The sequence below is a fragment of the Oxyura jamaicensis genome, chromosome 1, assembly GCF_011077185.1.
Source record: "Oxyura jamaicensis isolate SHBP4307 breed ruddy duck chromosome 1, BPBGC_Ojam_1.0, whole genome shotgun sequence".
NCBI classification, from domain to species: Eukaryota; Metazoa; Chordata; class Aves; order Anseriformes; family Anatidae; genus Oxyura; species Oxyura jamaicensis.
Window position 1 is genome coordinate 129,259,211 of NC_048893.1, and position 27,547 is coordinate 129,286,757.

Here is a 27,547-nt window from a genome sequence, read left to right on the forward strand (position 1 = left end):
AATGCAACTGGCATCCACTAGTCTTTGTTACTGGCTTAATGTGGCGGTACTGGGGGTCGGCTTTCCAGAGAACTGAGAGCTGGGCTAGGGAGAAACAGGCTGAGGGCCAAACCAATAGGAGCAGTGGAGGGAAGAGTGTTAACTTGCATGGTGTGATAAGTTGTTGGATTGTGCTTTATAGATGAGATAATAAAGTTATAGGCTAATTAAACTGTACCCATTACATTTTGCCTGACTTCCTGTAATGTCTACAATCAAGGCAGATGTACGGAAAGACAGTAGCAATTAAAATATGTCTGGGAAATAAGACTTCTTCCTGAAATAATGCTGCTTTAACTGTTGTGGTAAAAACTTTTTATTTATTTTATTATTATTTTTGTGTGTGTGTGTGTGTGTGTGTGTGTGTGTGTGTGTGTCTGACACGTTTCTTTGAGGTAGTCCTTTCTGAGCGTATGTTAGCAATTTACTGTTTTTTTTTTTTTTTTTTTTTTTTTTTTTTTTGTTCTTGTTGTTTGTTTTGTTTTGGTTTGGTTCAGGTTGTTGAAGATAGACTGTGCTGTTTATGAGTCAAAGGGTCATTTTGATCTGGACACTTATTTAATTCCTCGGTGACCACAGAAACCTTTTGTAAATGTTTCTAGGAAATCGCAGGTCTGATGAAGTGTACTTCACTCACTGAGCCTAGACTTCTATAGAAAAAAGGAAAAAATCCCAAAAGAGCATTTTAAACAACTGCTAGAGCTACAAGGACTGTATGAGTTTTGACGCTTGTTATTTCTGGGAACTTTGCTGTGCACTTCAATAATAGACTGTATGAGTAGATCAGTGGAACTATTAATATATAATTGTAGGCAAATTTCAGATGGCATATTTAATCTGTATGATCATTATTTGTGCTGTTGTCTTTTTACTGCTGAGATTACAATTTTCTACATGGTTTTACAATATTGAAAGAACTTTGGACATTGAAACAATGTATGTATTTTGGGAATGATGTGTATTGAGCCTATTGCCTTTCACTGATTAAAAAGGAGAAATTTCATAATATATCAAGATAACTAGAAGAGGATAGGGGATATTTGTCACTTTATTCTGTTGAGAAAGGCACTGTATGGTATTTACTTATTTTTCTGTTAAATGGAAATGAAAATATACTTATCCATCAGCTTGTGGTGGATATGGCTGCTACTGCATATTTGAAATATCTAGTATTTTGGAAACTAATAAGAAGAGAAAGGAAATAAATTCCTGAAATGTATCATGTTAATTCATGCTATTATATCAGAAATAATTGGTACCTTAGGTACAAGAATGTGAGCATAAAATTTGTTGTTACCTGATATTTGAGTCATAATAAAATGGGTACCAGAGAGCTGTTACTTTTGATAAGAGCAGATGTGTTCACGTATTTTTGCCGAAGATACAAGCATACTATTTAATGATGTCCCTCCCATAGATACCAGAACAGAATAAGAGAAAATACAAGAAAATATCATATGACCAGTATGTAGTATAATGAATTCAGCAGTTTTATAATTAGAAATGACTCCACCACAATGCAAGCTTCATGGAGTATCCCATGTTCGTATAGTTTATAGTTAAACTATTTATAATAAACATGATGATCTAAAAATATGGGGTTGTTTACCCTATCATTTATTCTTAGTTTCTTAAGGGCATGAGACATCAGAACCCTAAGCTTGTTGCAGGTCCAGAAAGGGATGTTTCCCTGAATGGTCATGAAAAAAGATGACTTATCTAGTCTAGTAGGAAGGACTGAAATGAAATACTTCTCTTGTATGTTTGTGGGAGGTGTTGAAAAATTCTGAAGTGCTTCTACACATTAATACTTCAATGTGAATCAGAGTATGCATTTGGAGTGAGTCTCCTGAGCTACATGATCATCTTTTTTCACACCATAGACCAACCTCAGAGGTCATGCAGTAGATTCCTTCTGGATGAACATACCTGGAAGAAGTGATCCAGGGGGACCTAATTTACTTTAGCAGTTAATGGACATTGAGTTCATGGGACCAGACAAGTATGAAAGGAAAGGGAAGTTGGCATGCATATAGTGCAAGCATTAGATCTGTCAACATTGGTTGTTTTGCTCAATAGATGTGCTCCTGTGCTTCACACTACTTCCTAGTGTGGAGACGCCCTGGGGTATTTGTAGCTGATTCTAGAATGATTGGCTGGTAGGCAGTGCAGGCGAACACAGCCTGTGGTAAGTGTAGCACCTCACATACTGTTGGGAATCACCCAACTACCCAATAGTCTTATAATTACACAGAAAGTCACATGGACTGTCATTTTTTAGTTATATAGTCAGATAAGTTAGCATACATTTCTGAAATCTGGAATATTACTGTCTTTTTTGGTAAATCATGTTTTCTCAAATACACTTTAAAAAATCATGTCCACACTTATATTGTGTTTTGTAAAAGTAAATATTTTTTGGAATGTTTTTTGTTCCTTCTGATGCTAATTTCCCGGTGGGCTACCTTTGTGTCATTATTTTTGAGCCAGCATATACTATTATCATCTTGTTATTTAATTTGCATAGCAAAATCTACTTTATGGCATGAGCAAAAAAGCACATTAAGAAACACTTTGGAACAGTGAGGGTTTTGAAATTGAGCCTAGAAGCAAAGAGTCAACAAGAAATCTTTTACTTTCATATTCATGCTATTAGATTAGATTTTGTTCCCTTCAACTGGATTACTTAATCCCAATAAATGTGTGCAGGGTTTGGCCCCAGGTATATGCATTACTGTGAGATGCTGAATTTACTTATAGTATCTTAGTGTAATTGTCTTTAATTCCTCATGTTGCTTAGTGAAATGAAGTTTATTTAGGTCTGGTTTCTTTTATAGACTGATAGAAACTTCTGCTACATAGAATAAAACTCAGTTGAGATCAGTTTTAGAAGTGGTAACACTGAAGTCTGTGAAACCACAAGAAGGCAGTCATAACTCACAAGTGCAATGGAGACACCAGGATTCCTGTGGCTCGTTTGTTTTTACAGCTTGTGTTTATCTAGTAGTTTTTCCATCCATTTGAGAAGGCACTACTGTAAAAAGAGAAAAGGTGTTGCGTACTGGAGATGCAATGTTAATCAAAGCTATGCATAGTCTATATTTTCAAAACTACTGATCTCTTGTTGTTTCATTGGTAATGACCTTTGGATTTTTGGTCACTGTCTTTCTAGGAACCTACTCATGATGACAGCTTTATAAGGAATACTGGTGTGTATCACAATTTAGGTGGTGGTTGCTGATTTTACTTGATTGTTTTTCATAATTACTCCGATCTTTATCTTTTTTTTTTATTTTTTTCTCTGTGTTTTCCTTTTGTTGCATGTGAAGTTGTGGCTTTACATATTTCAGTGTAAACTTCAATGAGGACAGTCTGTAATAGAAATGAAGGCTGAAGATGACTTTTCACAAACTGTTTGGGAAATAATCAATGCAAGGTTTAGGTCAATACAATTCTGTTCATACCCACCCATCCATAGCAGGAGCCTACCATATCATTGTGATCAGAGCTAGTGCATTACAGGTGATGGTGGCATAAGTGTAAATCCAAAAGAAAATCGAAGACTTTCTAAAAATAATAGCACTACTGATACTTTGATTAAATTATTTGTGATATGCATTTGCTGGTGTTAATGCAGATGTTTAAAATTAGACTGCAGTGTTAGTCAAGCTGTTTTCCATAATTTAATTTTAGTTTCTATTTACAAACTGTAGTTATGTCACCAGAATCAACTGTTAAGAGCAGATCAGTTTTGTAACTGTTTCTTACATTCAGTCACATCTTTAACTTTATCACTTTGGGTTAACCAGTAATCAACATTTACTTTTCTACAGTATAAGTCTGTGGTATAGAAATGGATTCTGCTGAGGAGGATGTACATTTTGTTTGTCTGTGAGGGACCATGGCGACTGGTTACAGTAACAGAAGGCCTGCATATATTTGTTCCAAAATGCGTTCTTCTGTTTTTCATTTTCAGAATATTGTCACTTAGCTTATATATATATATATTTTTTAAAAAAGTTAAATCTTTTGTATTTACTCATAGGATCACAGAGGAAATATATGTACATAGTTAAGGTTAACTCTCTATTTCTACACAAGTTTTTGTATAAAACACTCACTATAAAGTTATCCAGGTGCCTGCCTGATGGGTAGGTAATACATTAAAAGATGACTAATACCTACTAAATAGTGTTTGTTTTCTTCTTTCATGTTAGAGTCCTATTAAGTAGCTTTTTTTTTTTTTTTTGGTGTTGTTCTGGTGTGGGTGTTATGCTTTGCTATTTTGCCAGTTTTGGATGATCATTATTTGGTTTTACTGTTGAAATTTTGGTTTTCACTTTTGTTAACGAGATCAAAGTCTAAGGAACATTCTTTCTGCATCAGGGAAAAATTAAGGTCATTATAGAGCCCAACCTGCAGTCTCTTGCTTTCAGCCACAGCAAGGAGCAGCTGCCTCTTGGGGCCAGGGAGCCAGGGCCTGAGGGTGATCCCAGCACAGGCCATGCCTTCTCTGAGGGGAACCCCCCAGGGCCTGCACAGGACAGGCAGAGAAGGGTGCTGGTGACAGGGTCTGTTGAGCTGGGGACAGGGGCAGGCAGGGGCAGAAGGAGCCCACGATGGAGAGTGGGTGGCTGTGCACAAACTTCAGCATGGGGACCCAAGCCCAGCTGGGTCAGAGCCAGAGGCAGAGCCACACAGAGCCAGAGGCAAGCTACAGTGTACATCCAGGAGGCGCAACCGACACTGGTGTGAGGCAGGGCAGAGACCTGCACAGCTACAGCTTAGCTCAGGCAAGGACTGATGGCCCCAGCCTGGCTGAACTGGGGTTTCTGGGTGGTGGGTCAGGGCAGAGCAGTTAAGGCCTATTCATGTCCTCAGGGCCTTGACACTTGGCACACAACATCCCTAACATGTAACAAGGGGGAATATACCAGCTAAATTCTATGGAGCAATCAAAACTAAGCTGATACTTAAGGATTTTCAAAAAAACAACAGTAAATAAAATTGAAGATACTGCAAAAATTATGCGAAGACCCCTTCTGAATGTTCAGCATTCTTGTCCTTACACTTCAAAATGGTGTAAGCAGAAGTAGAAAAAAATACAGAGAATATCAAAAAGATGATGGAATAAACATATGGAATGAGCTACTAGTTGCTCATGCACTTCATACACTTTTGTTTCAGTAACTTTTTTTTTTGTTTGTTTGTTTTTTTCCACTCGAATATAAGACATTGTGCTATCTGGAAATTGGTTAGGTTCTCTGTGACTATAAAATACTTAGGAATGATCTGTTAGGGTACATGATGAAAGCTTGTCTGCACACCCACAAAGGAGCTCAGAGAGGCAATGGCAGGTGGGGGACCCCAAATCACACCCTGCCTAGCTACTCCCAGACCTATCACAGGAGCCATCAGCCCATCAAATGCCCATCCCCACTAGGTCATGGGAGGAGGAGAGAGTCTCAAAGGCAGATGGGAACCCAGGTTAAGGACTTGGAGAGATGGCTTTTTTGGAGCCTCCAAGGTCTGTCTCAGGAGAACCTCAGCCCCCATGTCCAAGCATGAGACCCATCAAGATTCATCAATGCCAGAGCACCTTTAGGACTGAGGGGGGCTGATGCCTGGGGTATGGGACACATTAAGGGATGCAGGGGAAAAACGTTTCAGGATTGAATAAGACTTACTGTGGGGAAGCAGAAGGATAAGGGGATAAAAAGGGCTGGATGTGTGTAAAGAAGTGATAAGCTTGTCTGTTCATGCCCTGCTCATGGTCAGCACAGGCTCTCCTAGTTTTTCATTAAATTACTTAACTCTTCCTGGGTAAGAGAGTCTGTTCTGTGCATGCATGTGCGTATGCCGGTCCAAGTGAAGTCATAACATAGGGCTGAGGTCCCATGTGTCTGTGCTGCCAGCGACTGGAATGAATGCAGGTCTGGGTGCCAGCAGCTGGGCTGGAACTGTGGGCTGGAGTGCCTGTGTGCTGAGAGATAGCAGGTAGAGAGAGCTGAGTGAGTGATGCCACGTTCCAGCCCCAGAGAGGGACCTTGGGTTACAGAGCCTGTTTGTCTGTGGAGCCAGAGGCTGGACAGAGCCCTGGTGTGCAGGTGTGTGAGTGCTTGTGAAGAGCAAGCTGGACGAGCTGGTGGGTAGGTGAAGTTGCCTGGTGTAAATGTGCCTCCCTAGGGGTGAGAGCACAAGAGAGCTGACTAAAGGGGACCAGGAGAGTCCTGGCCATCTCTGGGTGGGTCATACCAAGTCTCTAAGAGCAAGACCAAAGGATTTGGCTGCTGGGCATAGTGGGAGTCACAGTCTGCTCTGTGTGTATTTGCTTGTATGCATGTGAGATGGACCATGCCAGCAACTGAAGTGGGGCTGTGGCTTGGGGTCTCATTTGTCCAGGTGCCAGGAACTGTGAAGACTGGTATCCATGGGTAGCTACTGGGCAGAACAAGTGTCTGATCCCTCTTGGGATCCATGTGGCAGGTGTGTGTGTATATAATTGCAGTATCATAGAATGGCTTGGGTTGGAAGGGACTTTAATGATCATTCAGTTCCAAGCCCCCTGCCATGGTCAGGTACGCCTCCCACTAGATCAGGTTACCCCAGGCCTCATCTAACCTGGTCTTGAACACTTCCAGGGATGGGGCATCCACAATTTCAGACAACCTGTTTCAGTGCCTCGCCACCCTCTGAGTGAAGAATTTCCTCCTAACATTGCAATATAAATCTCCCCTCTTTTAGTTTAACACCATCCTCCCTTGCCCTATCATTATCTGCCCAAGCAAAAAGTTGCTCTCAATCTTTTTATAAGCACCCTTTAAGTATTGAAAAGGTGTGATGAGGAGCCTTTTCTTCTTCAGGCTTTCCCAGAGCCTTTTCTTCATCAGGCTGAACATCCCCAGCTCTCTCAGCCATTCTTCCCAGGAGAGGTGCTGCAGTGCTTTGATCAGCTTTGTGGCCCTCTGGACCCATTCTAACAGATCAACATCCTCCTTGTGCTGGGGGCCCCCATACCTGGATGCAGGACTCCAACTATGGCCTCACAAGGGTAGAGAAGATGGGGACAATCACCTCCTTCAACCTTCTGGCCACACCTCTCTTGATGTAGCCCAGGATGCAGTTGGCCTTCTGGGCTGCAAGCACATGCTGCTGGCTCGTGTCAAGCTTTTCATCCACCAGAACCCCCAAGTCCTCTGCAGGGCTGCTCTCAAGGAGTTCTTCTCCCAGTCTGTACTCATATCTGGGATTGCCCTGACCCAGATGCAGCACCTTGCACTTGGGCTTGTTAAACCTTATTAGGTTCATATGGGCCCACATCCTACTCAGCCAGAGGAGGGAACAAGATGAGTCCATTAATACTGTCCATGTTGATGTGAGTGCTCTGTCCAACTTACAATCAAATGTGAATGCCTGCTGTAGGATCCTCAAATAGTCTGAATATTGTTCAGGTTTGGAAGTGCTTGCCTTTTTTACCTGAAGCTTTGTAGCTAGAGTTGTCACATGGCTTAATATAGCTTAGAGGTGATGAAAGCCTAACTAACCAAAGTCTGATCATTTTAGTAACTCCTGTAGATGCAAACACCATGCCTGTTTATCTAAGTGCGAGAAATGGTCCTGCTCAGTAACATTCACCTAATGATTTTTTGATTCTTGCTTTATACAATTTCATTTCTTATTAGAGCTATTATAAAGCAACAGAAATTCCTTACAAAGAATTTAGTTTTTCCTTAAGACATAATTTATAGTGAAATAAGAAACTTTATAAAGGAACAAAATTTATGCATTTGTTTATATGTCATAGGCTCATAGAACCTATCTTCCCTGGATTGAAGCCAGGGAACCAAAAATTTCTGGGATTTTTTTTTTTTTTTTTTTTTTGTTATGGATGGTATCATCTAATACTAATCCTTTTCTCTCCATGGCTTCTCCAGTGGATGATCTTCAAGCTTGACTTACAGTGGAAAAAGACTTAGAAGTGAAGACACTAAAAATATATTTACATAAATTTTCCTTTAAGCAGAAGTGTTGCTTCCTAGAAGCAGACCTCATCGTTGGACTGTATGACCTTGCTCATTCACTTATTTCTACAGAGTGGTTCAGTTTCTCTGGCCAGGTTTCAATCTCACCTCTAACATATTGTTAAAAAGTAATTTCAAAGGGCATAAGTGCTTAAATTTGCTCTTGCTTGGTGACTTTTGTGGCAAGTGTTCTAGCTGTCACATAAGAGAGTATCCTTTTTTCATTTTTTCATCCATGATTTCAAATAAAAACATGAGCCAGTTATTTATATGCAAAAGGGTAACTAAAATACCAGAGCCCAGGAGAGGTGTGTGGGACTGTGGTTCCCCTTTTCATATATCTGCTTCAAGTTCTTGTTTGTACTCAGGAGAAAGGCTTTGAGAAACATTTTCTTTGGCATTTCCTATCTGCTGGGTTTAGTATCTCTCCCCGCTAAGTGTACAGGCTTTTTCTGAATTTCATTCCTAGGTGCATGCTTTGGCATTTGGAAAACGAAAAGCCTAATCTGAATTTGTTAATTCCATTCTGCACCCTCATTCCACACATTAGAGTTGAACCTAGGATCGATCACAGCACTGCCACAGATAAGTCCCTATATTCATTTGTGTCTTAGTGAGCATGTAGGCAGGAGATTTAAGTCAGGCAGAGTATAAGAGATGTTTTAACATAACACGTAACATCATGCTGTTGAGTTTTTAAAAGGTTAAGGAAAATGTTGGGAACCTGTCTCTTTAATTTCATCACTGCAACATCTATTGATTTCTCTGCTGAAGTGCTCTGTTTCATGGCAGTGGGAAACTGTCATTTGAGGGGCTTATTTTTTTTGCTTTTTTTTTTTTGTCATTTTGAAAGAATTAGGAACATCATCAGAAGTCACTTCTGAGTGATGGCAGTTTCACTCAAAAGTGCACTGAAGATTGGGCAGAGAAGTAAGGTCTTCCAAAACTGATAGCAGGGATACAGGTATTGTCACAGCAGATTAAATGGCTACTTAACTTATCACAACTGATCTCCGACACTTCAAAAGAAAGGTTATATCTCCTAACAGAGAATTGTGGACGAAGATGCAAATTAAGGAAATTCTTTCTCTCTGTCTCTCCCCCTCAAAAGGCTAGTTTTGAGTTGCTTGTGAAGGTTATTAAATTTCTTCCCCCGGGCAGACTGTAGATAGATGAAGATTGATTCTTCATTGTTCCTTTACATGTAATTTTATCTTCAAGACTGCACAAATTTACTTGTTTCAAGGCATGAGAGGACACAGAATAGAGAGGTTTCTATTTTAACTGTTCAGGTCCAAGGAAATTTGTTGTTTACCAGAGGAAAGCAAGCATGTGCATATACTTGCCTGAAATGAAACCCAATAAAGCTGATTAGAGATACCAATTAATCAGTGACATTGCAAGTAGAATCATAGAATCAATTAGGTAGGAAAAGACCCTAAAGATCATCAAGTCCAATCACCAACCTGGCCTAGTGAGTCCCATCACTAAACCAGGTCCCTTAAAGTAATGTCCACACATCTCTTAAAAACCTTCAGGGATGGCAACTAAAGGTCTCTGTTCACTTCCTTAAGCGGCTTGATCATGCACTCCATGAAGTGCTTACTAATGTCCAGTTTAAGCCATCCCTGGCAGAACTTTCCTTGCATCCTAGTGCTTTTCACTTGAGAACAACGACTGACAACCTTGCTACAACCTCCTTTCAGGTAGTTGTATAGAGCTATGAGGTCCCCGCTCAGCCTCCTCTTCTCCAGGATAGACAACCTAAGTTCCCCCAGCTGCTCCTCGTACGTCTTCTTTTCTAGTCGCTTCAGCAGCTTTGTCACTCTTTTCTGAGCATGTTCCAGCACCTTAGTATCCTTCTTGTAGTGAGGGCCCCAGACGGAACATAGTACTCGAAGTGTGGCTTCACAATCGCTTTCCTGGTCCCGCTGGCCATGCTATTTCTGATGTAGGCCAGGATGCCATTGATGTTCTTGGCCATCTGAGCACGCTTCTGGCTGTCAGCCAGAACCCCAAGGTCCTTTTCTGCTGTGCAACTTCCCTGCTGCTCTTCTCCAAGCCCAGCTTGCCCAGTTGAGCACAGCTTCTTCTCTTCTTTACTGTCCAAAGGTGGTCCTGAGAGTACATTGGTGGAAGGCTTATAGACAGAAAAAGTGGTTTTTAACTCTTGCCCAAAGACATTTCTGCATGATCGTGTTAAGTCACAACAAAACTCTAATTGGCATAAGTCAGGTCAGGACTGGGTCGAAGAAAAACAGATGTGAGGTAACTGAGGATGTAATGTAGGAGGATGTAAAATGCTCCAGATAAAACACAAGATTTCTGATGTTTTGAAATTACAGTTTCTGCCATGTAGATTGGATTAAAAACAGAAAAAAAAAGTCACAGATGAACATTTTTTAACTTAGATTAACCATTTGCTAAGATGGAGAATAGAGAAATGTTCATTTAGTATTCCAACTTCCTCTGATTGTTCAACGCAAGCCTGTAGAATTTGCCTTCACCTTGTACAGTGAAAGATCATTGATATCATGTTAGTTTGTATGAAATTGAAGTTGCTAATCAGTACTTTTATGTTTTGCTAAACTTACTTTTTAATTCAAGTTATAATAGTTTTCAGTGGAAAAATGAAAACACTAATAGAAATTAAACATTATGAAGAAGGAGAGCCACACATCTGGACATTTACTGCATTACTGTCTCAAGTAACAGATATAATTCAAAAGCAGGAGTGCTTTTTCTAGTTCAGTAAAAGGCAGCAGCATAACTGAAATAAAGTGTTGAGCTGCTACTAATCTGTTATTGCAATCAGCTACCTCTGTCACATTTTATATGAAGAAGAAAGGGGGGATAAATTGGAAATAGCACATAAAATATTGTTTTAACATTACTGTTGGCTAGATCTGTTAATGGAGATAATAAATCCTCATATGGCACTGAGGATAATACTAAAGTATTCCCACTAGCATATGTTATTTATGTCTGTTCTAAAGTTTTATTTCTTCTATTTATGTGTCTCTATTTGAAGGGGTTGGACCTGACATGTTGCTCATAGCTAGCTATTCTTATGCTAACAAATCTCAATCTTAGCTAAATTCCACAGTAATGTCAGATAAAAGTGGTATTATAAAATCAAGTAATGATTGCATAGTAACCTGCTGGGAAGATAAAACAAATGTTCATAAAACATTGGCATTGAATTGTATGAACCAAAATTTTAAAATTGCTCCTAAGTGAGTTTAGAAGTGGAAAGCAGTAGATATGTCTATATATATATTATCCCCAGAGATGCTTAGTTAATAGAGGAATGGAAATTTTTAGCATTACAGCTCATATGAAAAAGCATGTCATATATAGAGGTTTTCTAAAACTCAGTTTGAAAGTAGAAGTGAAAACAGAAGTATAATTTGCATTGGTTTGGTTCTTAAAGTACGAGAGTTAATATGCAAGTTTGTTTTGTTTCTATTCCTGAATTTTGCAATGTGCCTGATCCAAATTTGTGTTTCTGACTTCTCACCAAATTCAGAATATGCTTAGTGTTCAAAATGCAGAAGACACTGCTTTATCTTGTATGGCTGAAACACCCATTTTTGTAGCCTAGTTACCTCTAGTTACCTTTTCCTTTTTATTTTTATTTTTTATTTTTTTTTCTGCTAACCAAAGCTTAGAGAAAAATTTGGAAGGTGATTCTGAATTGCCCTTGGAAATGATTCACCATTGGTATATTTTGGGAATTAAGTGGGTGGTGCAAGAAAGGTGTCCTCAGTTAGATGACTGATCTAACTGTTTGTTTATTCCAATGATCTCCAGGTAGAGACAGAGACAGACACTGATCTCTCAGGGTAGAAGAGGTCTCTCTGCTCTCTGATCTTTTTTTTTTTTTTTTTTAATTATTATTTATTCTTTTTTTTTTTTTTTCTGTGTCTGTATGATTTAATTCAGTTGGTCCAGCAATTAACAGATGTGTGTGCTTAGCTTAAAGCACAAGCAGCAGTGATATCCTGTTCATATCATTAGAATCACTTGTGCTTAGTTAAAAACAGGTTTCTGTTCTTTGCTCTATAAGGGCATTTTCCACAAACTATTGGATAGGGCCATGTAAATCAAAATCCATGCTGTTTTTACTTCCTGTGCTTTCTGGTCCTTTTGGTGTACAGAGTCTTGCATAAAAATGCATACCGGTTCTTTTTTTCTATTTTTTTTTGTGCTGGGGTCAAGCTCCTGGAACAGCTGGAAAGATTTTTGGAATGACTTGAACAACCCTGGGAGCTTGTGTGAAGGCATAGATAGCTATATGTGTATTAAGACATGCACAAACACGATCTCCCCAAACATTAGCTAAGACAAAGCCACCTCCAAACTATAAGCTTCATCACCATGGCAGCATGCCAGTGTATTCAAGCTCATATGCCTTGCTGAGAGCAAAACTGCTGTGCTCAGAGACTGGTCTAGTTTGCTTGAGTACAGTGCATGCTAATGCATCTCTTCCTGCCTCTGGATTATAGTTGTTGAATATCCAGAGAATAACTTTGTCTTGTGTTTAGAAGCATACAGATAAAAGTTATATATTCATAGTTTCCCGTAATTTTCTCTTTTGTAATTTTTTCTCTCCTATGTTTGACCCTTTAGAATCTGCTGTAGTAGAACAGCAGGTTACTCATGCCACTTTCATATATGTCTTTCTATTTTCATCATATTCCCATTTCGTTTAGCTTAAAAAAAATATTTTGCATGTGATACTATATTAGTTGTCTTGCTGCAGTCAAGATAAAGGCGAGCTACAGTGTTTCCTGCTCTGGGAAATGTGTTGTCAAAAATTTAAACCAAAGCTGACATGGTTGACTTTTGGTAAACTTATGTCCCATTTAATCAAATTTTCTATTCACTTCAAGGCTTTTCATTATCTTTCCTTGTTAATTTATTTTAAATATTGTGTAATATTTAAATGCAATTAATGGGCTTTCAGTTCATGAATCACTACTCATCCATAACAATTTCTTAAATACAAAGGTTACCTTTGTTTTCTTCCTGGTAAATCTAGATAGGAAGTGTTAGGAAAGGTAGACTGAAAGGAGGCTTCAATCAGTTCTCCACCAGTCTTGCTCGATGAAATGTTTTCCTAGCTCTTCCTAGATCACTTAACAGTTGCCTGAGCCTTTTACTTAACACAAGGGAGTTGGAGTCAGGATTTTTACTAATGTTGTGAAACAACATCAGTCTCTAAAGAGAACTGTAGGGTGAATTCTGTTTGAACATACTAGGATGATCACATCTATTCTTAAAAAAAATAATAATATTCATATAGTTTATATTTGTTTTTCAGAACAACGGGTCACTTGCTTGGTGCCAGAATCATAAACAGTGTTCAAAGGTATGCTTTTTTTTTGTTTGTTTGTTTGTTTTTTTTCCCCTGTCTCATTTATAAAGTTATCTTGTTGCTCTCATACTGTCTGTAAATGAAACGCTTTTCATCTTAACCTGTTTTCAGAAGCACCTATTTATATTTTATTTGGAAATCTCAACCTCTGATGAAACGTACAAAATTAAAACCAGGTGATTTACTCTTTCAGGACAAAGGAATCATGTCTGAGGATAAGCATTAAGTGTAGTTAAACCAGTATAATTCTGCTGTTATCTGCAAATTTAAACCACTTGAAATCTGATGTATCATTTCTGTTTCAGTGTTTTTGAACATGAGAGTAAAATTGTCAATCACTCCAAAATATTCACTCGATATCACTGAGGTATGCCAACATTCAACTTTTCTTTCAGTTTGAGTATTTTATTTTTAGCATGATACTGAATTTCTTTGAGGTGACTCTTCATACAAATCGCAATGGCTTCACTGATGCCCTAACCTATCCTGGCACTTTAACCTGGAAAGCTTAGAGGGTAGGTGAGGGAGGGTGAGGAGTTAGTCAACTAATAGTGCAAGAGCTTTTCTATGGTGTCTACATAGATGCAGCAATGATTTGGGAGCTCTTCTGGATTGGAGTGGAATTACACATTCTAGGAAATGACTGCTCATAAATGTAATGGAAGATGAGATGCATGTATTCATTGACTTGGAAATTTACCTGAAAATGGTGAAGAGCTTTCTCTAGTATTTTTGCCCCTCTTCTGAAAATGTATTTCTACAATAATTTAGGCTTTTTATCTAATAATTATTCTGTGAAGGGTGTATTTCAAGTGGGATTAAAACTGAGTAGCATTATAGCGTATTTTTTTCTTAATGTAATCTATGTAAATACTGATGCTAACTCCTGATTTTTAACATGACAATTTCTTCTTTACATTTAAGAAGTGAGATTACTGATTCACTGATAAGTGAATCTAGCTTCCATTGAAGTGAGTGGGATTGGAAAAGGACCGATTTATTATTGACTGTTCCATCGCAGGAAAACAAAACAGAGCTGACCAATTTTGCCAGTATAGCAGAATCGGTAAAATAAGAGAGTGGAATGATTCCTATTAGTTCTGCGACACTTCTAAGAATTGTGCTTCTGCAATGAAATCATATTGTTCTTGATGAAGGGGTGCCAAGAATTTGTTTCATCATAACTGAATTGCCTTTTAAGGAAAGTGGTCTTGACCCATACTGTTGTATTTTTTTTTTTTTTTTTTTCTATTTGCTTATCAAGGCTGCCATGATATTTAATCTGAAAGATTTTTCAGTGGTTTGTGCCTGCCTAACAAGGAACGAGTCATACAGGAAAAGTTGTCCAGCTTTTAAAGTAAGGCAGAAATTATATGAACATTTCTCTGAGTCACTCCCAAATTTGTAGAATCCACATGAAATGGATAAAAGGGTATTATGATTTTAAGGGTTACCTTTATTAGTCACTTAAAATCAGTGTGTGAATGATACAAATTAGTATTATTTTATAACACAAAATGTAATGAATCTTTAAGTTTTAAAATACTTAAGGTAACAGGACTATGAAGTATATGTTATGTTTTCCTTCTGAGAAAGGTAGTACATTTTGCTTAAGTAAGCAGCTTTGCCTTGAAAAAAAGAAACAAATATAAACTTAGTCAAAATGTTAGCAGAGCTGAACATTAGCAGAACTAAGGAAAATATGTTTAAGGTAAGATTTGATCTTGCATGTTCTGCAACGCAAAATAAAAAAATTGTGTTACATAACTGAAACTTTCAAAGACATGTAGAAGATGGAGTTAACCTTCTAAAAATGCAAATTCCTTTAATTGCTTCTCAGCATGTCAGTGAAAAGATTTTATGTGATTGTGATTTTGCTAAATATCTCAGATGATGTTTTTTAAAAGGATTCTCAGAGTGTCCACCCTTATTTTGTGCTGGTGGTGTTTAGTGACACCATTTTTTAAGATGATTTGTGGTAAGGTGCAGGTGACAGCAGACATCCAGTTATTTTGTTATCGGGGGACTCTGAAACACAGAAGCACTGCTTGCTTGCACAAGTATTTGCATATAGCTGCTACAACACTAAAAGATGATGTAGTTAATTTAGTAACTTTTCAATTATTTTATTCTTTATTGAAAATATTTTTAAGATAAAAAAGTGCAGTGTAATCCATCTTTTTACTTGTAACATAACCAACCACAATTTTTTTAGAAACTTTTTTTTCATTCCAAGAACAAATGATATAGCCTGTAGAAGTAGAATTCCTGGAAGAAAACTATTATCATAAAACATCCAGTAGAGGGCTTTTGCATGTGCTTTTTCCTCATTGCAGACACCTTTGATATGTGTTTTGGCTTCAGTTTGCCTAGACCTGAACTGGCAAAAAGCTGTTCCAAATCTTTCTCCATTATTCTCTATGAGAAAGACATACAATTCTTTGGAAATTTTGTGGACATGCTTATGTACATAGAACAACTGGGAAAAATATTGGAATACTAGCGTACTACGCAAATGATTTTTTTGTCATGGAATTCTGTGGCCTTTATATTTAAGGACACTTCTGGAGTAGCAGATTGCTATTGATAAGGTATTATTCAAGTTCATTTTGTCAGTGAAGTACCTTTAAAGTTATTTCAAGCAATGATATCATTGCCTTCTAATGTAAGTGTAGTCAACCATTATTTTGAAGATGAATACCTTTGAGAGCTACTAATTCAAAGAGATGTAGATCTAATGAACTAAAATGGTTGTTGCTCTCACAGGAAGAGTTGTAGATTGCTAACTACATCCCAACAGGCTATTTATTTTTGTTATTTTAATGGAGCAAGTCACAAAAGCATGACTTTGAACACCAGAATATGCACCAATGATTTTATATGCAATTTAATTTAATACGATCTCTACACTGGTCTATTTTACAAGGTAAAACTCAAGAGAGCTCTTGGATGCATGCCCTGTTTTGACATGAGATAGGTAATTTCAAAAAGCTAAATATATTCTTTTATAATTAGGACTATTATATGTTCATTAAATAAATTGCCATTTTTGGTTGCAGTAGTTGATTTATTCCCTGTCATCATGCACTCCTGCATCTTTGCTTATACGGACTTAAGTGGAAGACTGAGGGCTTTCTTGGGATCTTACCAATTGCCCAGTTGGCTTCTACTGCTAATATGAGTATTGAGGTAAACATGAAGACTTGGCCTTTGCACTGTAGTGAGTGAAGTTTGTCATGAACTCATTTGGAAATAAACTTGAAATCATAGTTATTTTGTCTAACTTTGTTTGCAATTCTATTGCTTTGTTTGATCATATGGCCTTCAAATTATTACATAGTTTTGTCTTTCTCTTTTATCATGTTTTACTCTTTTTTATTCTGCTCACTCACTCATCTCACTGAAACTTTATGGTGGGTGTTTTTTTTTTTTTTTTTTTTAATCACATTTGGTCATGTGGTCTCAAATGAATAAGAGTTGTGGGTTTTGGTTGTTTTTCTTGAAATTGTATGGAAAAATATATATATTTTTAAAGTCCTTTAGTTACCGTATATACAAACCAAAAAATACACTTTGGAGTTGAAGTTTATGTTAAGGTTTACACATTTTTCTACAGCTTTATTTGGAAGGAAAGTGTTTGGTATGGTTCGTTAAAATTAAAACAGAATTAAAATAATGCTTGAGACAAATATCCACATGCTCTGTTTGTACATTGATAAATCAGTGAATATTAATCCAGTATCTATCAGGTCATGAAACTGTGTTGTTTGTTTTTTTTTTGTTGTTGTTGTTTTAATCTCTTAGTACCTAATTTAATAACAAATACTTTAAGCATGAAGGTCAGTCTTGAAAACGTAATGTGGATATCAGAGCTTTTGGATTGCTATTGCATAGTATATAACTTGCTTTATGTTCTGAGGTTCCGTTCAGATGTTATAGTGCATATTAAAATTTGTGATTTCTTATACTTCACTTTGTTCACTGGTAGATTACCGGCAGTCTGTCAGACTTGCTGAGTATTGTGAAGATGGGCTTATTAGCAACATCATTAGAAACTGGAACTGCAAAGTGGAGAGTCCAAGCGAAAGCAAAATGGACTGGGCTGGGCTGGGCTTGATATGTCTTTACACACATTCATTGGATCAGAATATGTATTTCTGTCATCTCCACTCATTTTGGGACACCACATGGATAAAAAGCTTGTTTAGGAAGAGAATGAGACAAGTAGACATGCCTTTCTTTTCTTCCACATGCACAACTAGATAAAAATCCAGCTCCTGGTGCCAACAGCTGGTTTAGCAGAGAAATGCAAAGCTGAGCAGAAGCTCTGTTAAGTCTAGTGTCTGGTCAGGTGAAGTCAGCTACAACTGGAATCTGGTAGGTTAGTATACCTATGCAAATTGGACTTGAGTGTTGCATTGTAGCAGAATGCTTAAGTTTCATATTGCAATTAAAAATGTTTTCATGGCTGTTATCACACACGCACACACACACACACACAAAAAACACAACCAAAAAAAAAAAACAAACAACAAAAATAAGTAAAATAATATTTTGACATGTATTACCAGTGATATAGAAATAAAACTTACTTTGGTCCTGTTCCTCCTTTCTCCTTCCTATTAGTCATATTTTCTCTGATATCTCATTAACATGATAATCTATTCTGTTATTTCATTTTAAAGAATTCAAACTTGCTTCCAACACAGCTATTCATTTAAATTTGATACAATTTGCAACCCTCAGTTGTACTGCAAAAGTTTCCTCTAATTGACAGCATTTGGAATAAACTTACTTATTTATTTATTCATTTATTTTCCTGGGTTTAATGGCAGCCACTGGAGAGAAAAAGGTAGGAGAGTTCAATGTTTGAAATCCCATTGGTGAATATGCAGAATGTCTGAAATAGAATAAAACAGTCTGCAAGGACAATTCAAATACTGCAAGGATAACAATTTTGCACTGGAGGCTTGCTCTTTTTGTACAAAATCAATAAACTCTTTTATGTTGTGTTTTGAGTTCTCCCACTGAATTCATATTTGCTATTGAATTTAACCTTCACATCTTTACGTAATTCTTGTTTTAAAATTTTCCTTAACTTTTCTTCTGAAAATCTTTATGTGGTCTTTTGCACCTTCTCTCCACTAGTGTCGCTGTTTTGTATGCCTATCTACCCATTTCTTACAGATCTATCAAAGAATCAACCTGTTTAGGTTGGAATGGACTCTTGAGATTTTTCTAGTGCAACCTCCCTGCTCAAGAAGTGTCAGCTAGAGCCAGTTGTTCAGCCCAGCCAGGTTGTGAGCATCTCCACAGACGGACCACAATCTCTTGGCAGTCTGTTCCAGTATCTGACCACTCTCACAACATTTATTTTTCTTACCTTCAGATTATATTTTGTGTTTTTTAACTTGTGACCATTGCCTCTGGTCAGTAGGCACTACTGAGAAAAGTGGCTATGCTTTCTTCATTCAACCCCATTAAGTATTTTTACCCATGGATAATGGCCTTCATTTTTTTCCAGGCTGAACAGTCCCAGCTCTCTCAGCCTCTCTGCATATGGTGGATGCTCCAGTCCCTTAATCATATTTGTGGCCCCGTTTTCTTCTTACTTCTGCTTTCTAAGCCCCAAATGACTCCTGCGGGCTGTCATTCACAAGACTCCTTCCTGTGCTTAAATCCCAATATATTCTGTCATTTTATTAACAGTGAGTATTGCTAAACTGTATGCAATCACTGTTACTGTTCTGTCCTTGCTAGTCTGCTTTTACATTGTGAGCTCCATAAGCATAGAGGCCATTCTTCTCAAGTGCTTGGAAGTGCTGAGCACATAACAGGTGCTTCCCTATAAAAACAGCAATGAGTCAAATGCTGGTGAGAAAAACATGAAATGACAAAGTGTTCTACATTGATGCTGGTTTAGTGAAGAATGTATTTTGGCCTGGGGTGGGGGCAGAATGACCGGGAAAGGCACATTAAAAGACTTTTTGAAGTAGAGATTTTTTAAAAATTTATTTTTCTTTTTTTACAGTTCCTTACACAAGATTTTATTTTTTTAAGCACCTGAAAGTCAAAAGACCAGCAGGCATAATTTAGAGCTGCATGTGCAGTGGCATTTACAAGGACTATAGATAAATGGGGTTCATCATAATGCTATGTGAATTGCAATATAGCTTTCTTATTCCCAGCCGTCAAGGCAGTGGTCCCTGATTGATTGATTCTGCAGGAAGGCTGAAAGGCTATTTTTGAGTTTTCAGGACTGAGAGGAAAATGTGAAAATAAAGATAAATAAGTTAACAAATTCTGCAGCCAAATAAATATACTCTTTCAAAAAGACAACCTTGATCTCTTTTTAGAAAAAGGCACACTCCTGAATCCAGTCTGTGAGCAATTGTTCCAGGCTTCCAACTGAGCTCTTTCCAAAGATAATGCAGGTGGAAAGATGAGTTAATGGTTTAAACAATTAGAGATTTGATGCACTCTTCCATCTGTCAAAGCCCACTGAAATGAAAGCTTGCAGTTTTAATTTGTGCCTCCAGCATCTAACACAGTCTGAAATGGTGTCAGTGATTTGCCCTGCCCACAGTACTGTCATTCTTATGGTAAGCATTCTGTGCACACATGCTGGGAGACTTTTATCAAACATATTAGTGTGCATTTGAGAGATCATTAGCCTGAAGTAGCTGGAACATTCCAGGTTTCTGAGCCTGGAAACTCACATCTCTGCTGGAAAGTATGTTGGGCCACTCTTATTTACACAAGAAAGCTATAGCAAGATAGGGATAGCTGTAAAATTTAAGAGGAGTAGTGGTTCTTGGTATTGTCAGTCAATCATGATTTAAGTACTAGCCATGTGAGGTGAGATAATAGCCGTTTTTATTTTTGGAAAAAGAAAAAGAAATGAAAATTTCCATCTTAACCCCAGTATTTTTCTTTCATCTACTAAAAGATAAGGTAAAACCATTTAATAGAAACAGAGTTCACAGGAATTGCTCAAATTGTTGGTGTGCTGAATAGATTAAATAATCCTGAGCAGATATGAATTAAGAAGGCAGTAGTTTTGCCTATTCCTTGCATTCCTGTAGATGATTTGATTTTTTATTATATTCGTCCAGGTAGAGGGGTCTGAGAGAACAATAGTGGTTAGATGATTAAAGCTAAAATAGCTAAGAAATAGTTCAACTGAAGTTTCTGGCCTTTTTTTTTTTTTTTTTTTTTTTGTGGAAATAGGAGAAAGATTTGTGATTCAGTGTTTATGTTTATACAAACACATTATTGTATAAATGTACTGTGATGATAGGAATCCCTTTGTTATTTAAGGGTCTTGAAAACTGACAAATGAACAGAGTTAAAATCCAAATAATGCTTACAGTACTTTGTAATCCTCTGATGTATTACTCTATATTTGTAAATATTAGACTTTATTTTTTAAGTATCAAAAACACAGTTTTTTAAGTATCAGAAAAACATGGGGTGTTAAAACAAAAAGAAATGAAGAAAGTTCATATTCTTCACAATTGCCATCCTGAATCAAGTTGATCATCTTTCCATTCTCATACGCTGTTACCAAGTAGACAGGTAAACTTGCAGGTGTAGAATAACTTGCTGTTAGAAAAACTTACTTAACCCCTATTACTTATTGTTGGGTGGTACTGTGAAACATAAAGGACACATCCTTTCCTAGACACTAGTTTTGGTTTCTCAATTTTACTGTTCAGTGTTCACTGTTTGTTCAACTTACACTATTTTTGTCTTGAAGAGTAGATCTCTCGGACTTACGGAAGGTGTTGTGTTGGCCTTCACTCTGAATGGTTATTTCGATAAGTTTCTGACAGTATGACAAATGGTTAGAATCTAGTTCTTTTCATTTTTCTTCTGGCAAAAGCTAATCACCACTGCTGGAACCCTTACAATAGGTAGGGTATAAAGGATCTTGCTGGTTGTCTGTTGCTGAACAGCAGTTTTTCATTGATTTGGAATTCTGCTGACTTTCTCATTGATTTTCTCAATAGGTTTCTTGTTGATCTTCATCATGGTTACACAGAAAAGGATGGCAGTTTTGGAGTTTGCTTTTCTGGCTAGTTGTATCTGGTCCACTTGCTAATGTACGTAAGCAAGTCTGTTTATTATGTTGTTTGAAATTTGCACTACAGAATACTGAGAAAGATGAGCCAATACTGTGCATAACCTTCCAAAGATTAAGTAGCCCTCTTTCACGGAGAAAGGATACAAAATTGTCATTAGCAGCTGAATTGTGCCAACACTGGCTTTGAGGATAGTAGCATAGGAGTCTCAACTCTGATTTCAAAAATATAGATGTTGGCTTTAGACCTTAGTCTTCATACTCTATACTAAATACAAAATTGCACTTCAGCTAAGGAGAGAAATGTGTGCTTGGGCACGCACACACACACACATACACGACAGATATTTATTGAGTCTGGCGTTCTGAAACACTAAATGCTTCTTTAACTTAGCTTTTTCTGCTTCAGTGAACTGTGTTCAGAATCCAGGGATATTCAGGCTGCAGAACCCTTTGTTTAGAGGTATTTGAGCACAAAAATAATCCCTTCCTAGAAACTTTTGAAATAGCAACTGAGCTATGCAACCTAATCAACTGTAAATCTTTGCCATCTAGCAAGCAGTTGATTAAGTAACATCTAGCAGAAGGCCAATCATCACTGGAGCAACACTGGTCAGACAGTAAAGTCAGACAGTACTACTGAGACTAAGACAAATGAGCAGTAAATCTGCTTTAAAGCAAGCAACAGATTTTTGTTATATCCTTTTATATCTTTAGAGTTTTCCCAGGTCTCTCACCACCCAGTTTGCTCAAACATTGTACATATTTTTTTTCCTCATCTTTCAATAATTTTGCAGTTGGTATGCAAAGGGAAATATGTAACATACAACTTTATTTGAGATTTTGCTTTACCAAATACAATTTTAGTTCCTTAAGCTCAGCTGCATGAATGCCACTCTGGAATTTTAATAGCTCACATAAGTTAGAGAATCTGTACAAAATTTATAACTTTGCAGTTGAGATAAGAATCTTAATTTTGTCTTATTAAATTACATTTCATTAACGTAATTAATTCCTGATGCAAAACTGGCTGTAATAGTCTGTTTAAATGTATGCTCCTTTTCTCTTCTTGTGGGAGACAACTGCAGAGTTAGATCAAATATAGCTCTAGTTAAGTGACAAAGACAAAATGTACTTGCATTGACCTGTAATGTAGTAATAAAATATATTCAAGCAACTGTAAAGGGACAGAGCCTGAAAACCATGCATGTCTCCATCTTAAACTTGACTTTGAAAGTAGTTTTGCTTGAATAGACCCAGGGCCTTATCCAAAACCCACTGGGGTAAGGAATACCGACTTTAAACAATCTTTATATCCATCAATAAGGCAAGATTGTGTTTTTTCAAGTGACTAACCTTGGAGTTCCTCCATTACCATAATATTGGAGGAGATATAAAAATGTGTTTAGCTGGTTGAGGATACTGTGCTGAGAGGAAGCCAACTGTCTTTGAGGCACACAGCCAAGGAAGAATCCTTTCAACTCATGCATTGAGTTGTAAGAAGTGCATTGAAATAGAAGTGGGAACTATGACTGTTTTCCACTTTTGAGTTTCTGCATATAATTGGGAAGCTGTCTGAACACAGAAGCATAGTCTGTCTTGAAACAGAACTTTCAGGTTGTAATTTTGTACACCCAATGTGATATTTAATCAGGCATTAAAGAGTTAATTGCCTTTTAACACTGTGTGTCTATTAGAATAACTTTCTATGCTCAGCAAACAAAAATGTTTCTGAGAGGATACGGTGTCAAAGAGCTGTTCTTGTGCTATAGATGTTAAGCCGATCTCCTCACTGATTTTCTGTTCAGGTTATAGTGTCAGGTTAATTGATCAGAAAGGCTTTTTTTTTTTTTTTTTTTTTTTTTTTTTTGTCAGTTCTGTAATAATCATGCTTATTCTGTGAATTACAAATATGCAATTTGATTTTTGTCAAATCAAAGGTTTTTATCTATTTCAATAGCCTGAAGAATTTAAACACACAGAGGCAGCATAGAACTATATAGACAGAAATCCCCAGAAATGAGATGCTGACAGAAAGCAGCCGCAGGAGAACACTTAGGCTTGTTTTACAATACTGTAACCTTTCTGAAGTTATATATGTATCTGAATAAGGTATAGAGGCTACTATGTGCAGTCTAATTTAAAATTGGTTTGCATCCTCATTTTATGCAAGGTGAAGAATTACACAAGCTATAAACTAAAAGTGAAAATCATATCCATATTTCTTTAATATTGATACATATATTTAATATTCATGGGAAATATGAAGACATATTTGGGGCTCATTTTCAACATAAGAAGTTCCTCATGCAGGACTAGCAGCAGGATGCACTATATGGAAATGAAAGAAGACAAAGGATAACTATTCAGCCCTGTACCATTTGTGTACTGGTACATATAGCCATAAAAGGGATTTACTTTTTCAGGAAGGTGTTTTCAGCTTTTGTGTTTAGGAATGAAAAATTTCCATAATGAATTCTGGAAAGGGATTTTTGCTTTGGAGTATAAACCAGTAATATTGGAGTTATAAACAAAGGTATTTACTCTAGAATAACTGATGTTGTTCTGGCTTTAAGATGTAAAACCTATGGACACCAGCAAATGTCAGAGTTTGCAGCCTCTGATTTTGGATAAGGAAAACAGGTGTCTATGTTTTTCTCTCAGAGATATTAAATGCCCACAATGAGTTAAGGCTTGAGCAGGAAAAATAAAAAAAAATCAGTTACAACATTTGAGATTTGAACTGATCCTTTGAGTATACTAGCAATTTCCAGAGTTGGGAATCCAGAAACAATTTTTAAAGACATTTCTTATTAGGAATGAAATATCTCCTATTTTATGATTTATGTGAAACCTTTATCTAAGTTGTAACTGAATTTTGAACTCATTTGGGATAGAAATACATTTATTTGATCTACATAAATATGAACATCCTTTTAGCCCTTGGAAACATGGCTAACAACCAAGACGGTGCATAAAGTTGTTACTTTAGCATTGCTTATACCGTGTGCCTGCTTGGATCAGACTTTATCATCAAGTGGATTCTGATATGCTGCTCTTTGTAATTCTTTCAGTTTGGCCTGAGAATACCATTCAGAGATGCTGGTTTGTGCAGCCCTTGTTAGGAGGAGTACTATCCATGCTTGCTTCTGGGTGGTATGTGTGCTCAGGGGAGGTATGGTCAGACCCAGCAGGCAGAGATCAGTCTGGCTACACTTGTTAATTTTTGTTTGGATCTGGACCATATTGCTGAGTGATATCTGAGGGTCTCATTATTCACTCACTGGGTGGCAGGAATAATGGACTATGAGCATGGGAGGGAATCAGTTTTCTGGGTGAGATTTTTGTAAGGTTAGGTGTTGCAGTTATAAAGAAGCACTGAGCCAGTAAGAGCTGACAAGTAACTATTTTAATCAATGACAACATTACCAAACCTGTCTTGGAAGATCATCAGCTCACCAAATACTTCTTAAAGAACTGCTGGTGTCTCAAAGAAAACCTCCAACAGCTTTCTACTGGAGATCTGTTCTGCCCATATATTATTTAGGGTTCTACATTCCTACTATTGTTTATCATTAAAGGTATCTGCATGGCAGAAGTATTGTGTTTCTTTAGAGTTCAGCTGTTTTTGCTACATGATTTGCTCATCCAAAGTCATCCTTCACTTAGTATCATCATGTATAACTCTTACGAAAATTGCAGTCTACTTTTTTTTTTTTTTGGTGGGGTCATGATACAGAAAATAATCACCCTTTAATTGCTGATTTTCTTCAAAAGATGAATTAAATCTTTCAGTTTCATAACTGAATATTTTAAAATTAATCTATAGTTATATAACACATTTGAATAACAAATTAGGTATTTAAAAAAGAAGAGATAACTGGTTGGTTTCTTTCTGGCCTTGTTTTCTGCTTTTAATTTTTGCCCTACCATTAAATAAACTGAAACCAGGAGAACTAAAATAATGTAATTTTATTGTGTGGAAATATTATTATTATTTTGTTGTTGTTAAAGGATAATAGTGGTGTATAAAATCACAATATTCATACAAAGTATATCTGGCTTTAAGGGAAATCATCTGATTTTCATGTTTCCTAGATTTAATAAGAGCTTTAAAGTATTGCAGAAAGAGTAATTTAATTCCTTAAATGGCAAGTAAGTAGGTCATCAGCATCTTCAGGGAAAGGCTTATTTGTCCTCGTTATTCCTGGGTTCACCGTTCTGCAAATGCATTTTCTAATACACTTGAAAGTAGTTATTGGTAAAGGAAGTAGGTATATCTATACGTGTTTTTTTTTTTTTTTTAAATGCCCTTTTAATTGTTATTCAGGTGACATTGAGAGTAAAATAGATTTGCAAATACTATTCATATTCATTAATGTTTTTAATCACTAAAACAGGAAGACTGAATGAAACAGAAATTCAGCTCTTCTTATTCCCCCTTTTTACTGTTCAAATGGTAGGAAGATTGTCAGCTGTGATATTGATTTAGTTTGCATTATTCAAGCATATAACATGCTTATTGGCTACTTAAACTTGTACTTTTGGCAGATTATACCAAAACATTTAAGACATTTATGGTATTCTATAAAAGTAATGGTGAGAGGACAGCATGGCAGTGAAGGGCCAATGAACAGGCAGCTTCTTAGTTTAGGCAGATCACATGCACATCTATGCAGAAAACACAATCTTCCATTTATTAGAAAATGAGCTGCAGTTTTTCTTTACTAAATTTACTTGAATCTTTACTAAATTCAGAAAAATAAGTTGTTCACCATAGAATGAAAAAAAAAAAAAAGGAAAGAAATTATATCACAATAATTGGAAGTTTTTTTTTCCTCCCCGAGTTGTCATGGTTTTCTGAGTAGATCAGTGCAATTCAAGCAGATGCTTGTGTGGCAACTGTGTTTTGTGTTTGCACAGAAATGTGCTTGTTTGATCCTTTGCTTCAGAGTGACATTTTAAGTGCATTACAGTTTGTTTGTTTGTTTGTTTGTTTGTTTTCCTGAGGAAAGGTTGTATTAGTTGTACTAGTACAGTTGTACTATTTATTCTAATTTTATCAAATAGTGAATTTAGGAGAAAGCTGTTGAATATGTTTTATAGTTCCGTCATAGAAAGCTAGTGCATTTTTTCTTTATTACTAACATTTGTTAGGTGATGACAGGTTATCAGACAGTACAGAGCTGTTTAACATGTTTGAAGAAGACAATGAAGAGAATATTGACACTTGCTTAACAAGAAAAACAATGTGTTTTGGGAAATCTGTCATTGAGAAGATAGGCCTGTAAAGATGTCAGGCCTATTTTGACCTTTCTGCCCCTTGTTTGTGTTCTACTGTTTCAGCTTTGCAAATGACTCCACATTTGGTACTTGACTTGAAAGTAAACATAATATAACCTGGAAGCGATATGAATATGTTTGAGGAATGTAGGCAAAAATTAGTTTTTGTAATGTCTGCAATTGCATTTCAGAACACTGACTACACTTTCTGTTTATGGCTCCAGAATATTATTAAAGAAAGTCAAAACACTTTTCCTATTTAAATAAATTATATATATAGTTATTTTGGGGTGGTCTGTCAAAGTGGTTAATGTCCGAGTACTACTGATGCGTAGTACTGTGTGCCTACAGTAATTCAAGCTCCTCTATAATGATGTATGACATGCAGTTTGCATGCTCTATGCTATATTTTATCAACATTTGGCTAGCATGATATTCTGACCTTGTCTGATTGGTGATCTCATTTACTGTGAATGTTGCAAGAACAGTAAACAAAGCCTGGAAGAATTGTCAAACTGCCAAGTTGTATTGTTCTGTATCTTTTCAAGACAATATCACAAAAATTTATCTGTCTTGACACTTTTGTCTCTTGTATTAAGAAAGACTTAACCAACTTCTCTTTAGTTTGATGGCCTACCATCTAAAAATGCCACATTGTATAAAGAGAACAGGTGGAAAGGCTTTTAAGAAAAAGCCTCAGGGTGATGGAATAAGTTAGAAAAAAATAGCAGTAACTGAATT

The 27,547-nt window shown here is 36.8% G+C and overlaps 1 protein-coding gene across 2 annotated transcripts in view; it reads left to right on the forward strand.

Moving 5' to 3' along the window:
* Positions 1-27,547, forward strand: part of ANOS1 (anosmin 1) — a 139,879-nt gene that overhangs the window by 12,533 nt on the left and 99,799 nt on the right. For both annotated transcript variants that reach the window (XM_035344677.1, XM_035344767.1), the window contains exon 2: positions 13,387-13,434. In XM_035344677.1, the coding sequence (XP_035200568.1) occupies positions 13,387-13,434 (48 nt within the window). The remainder of the gene's footprint in view (positions 1-13,386; positions 13,435-27,547) is intronic.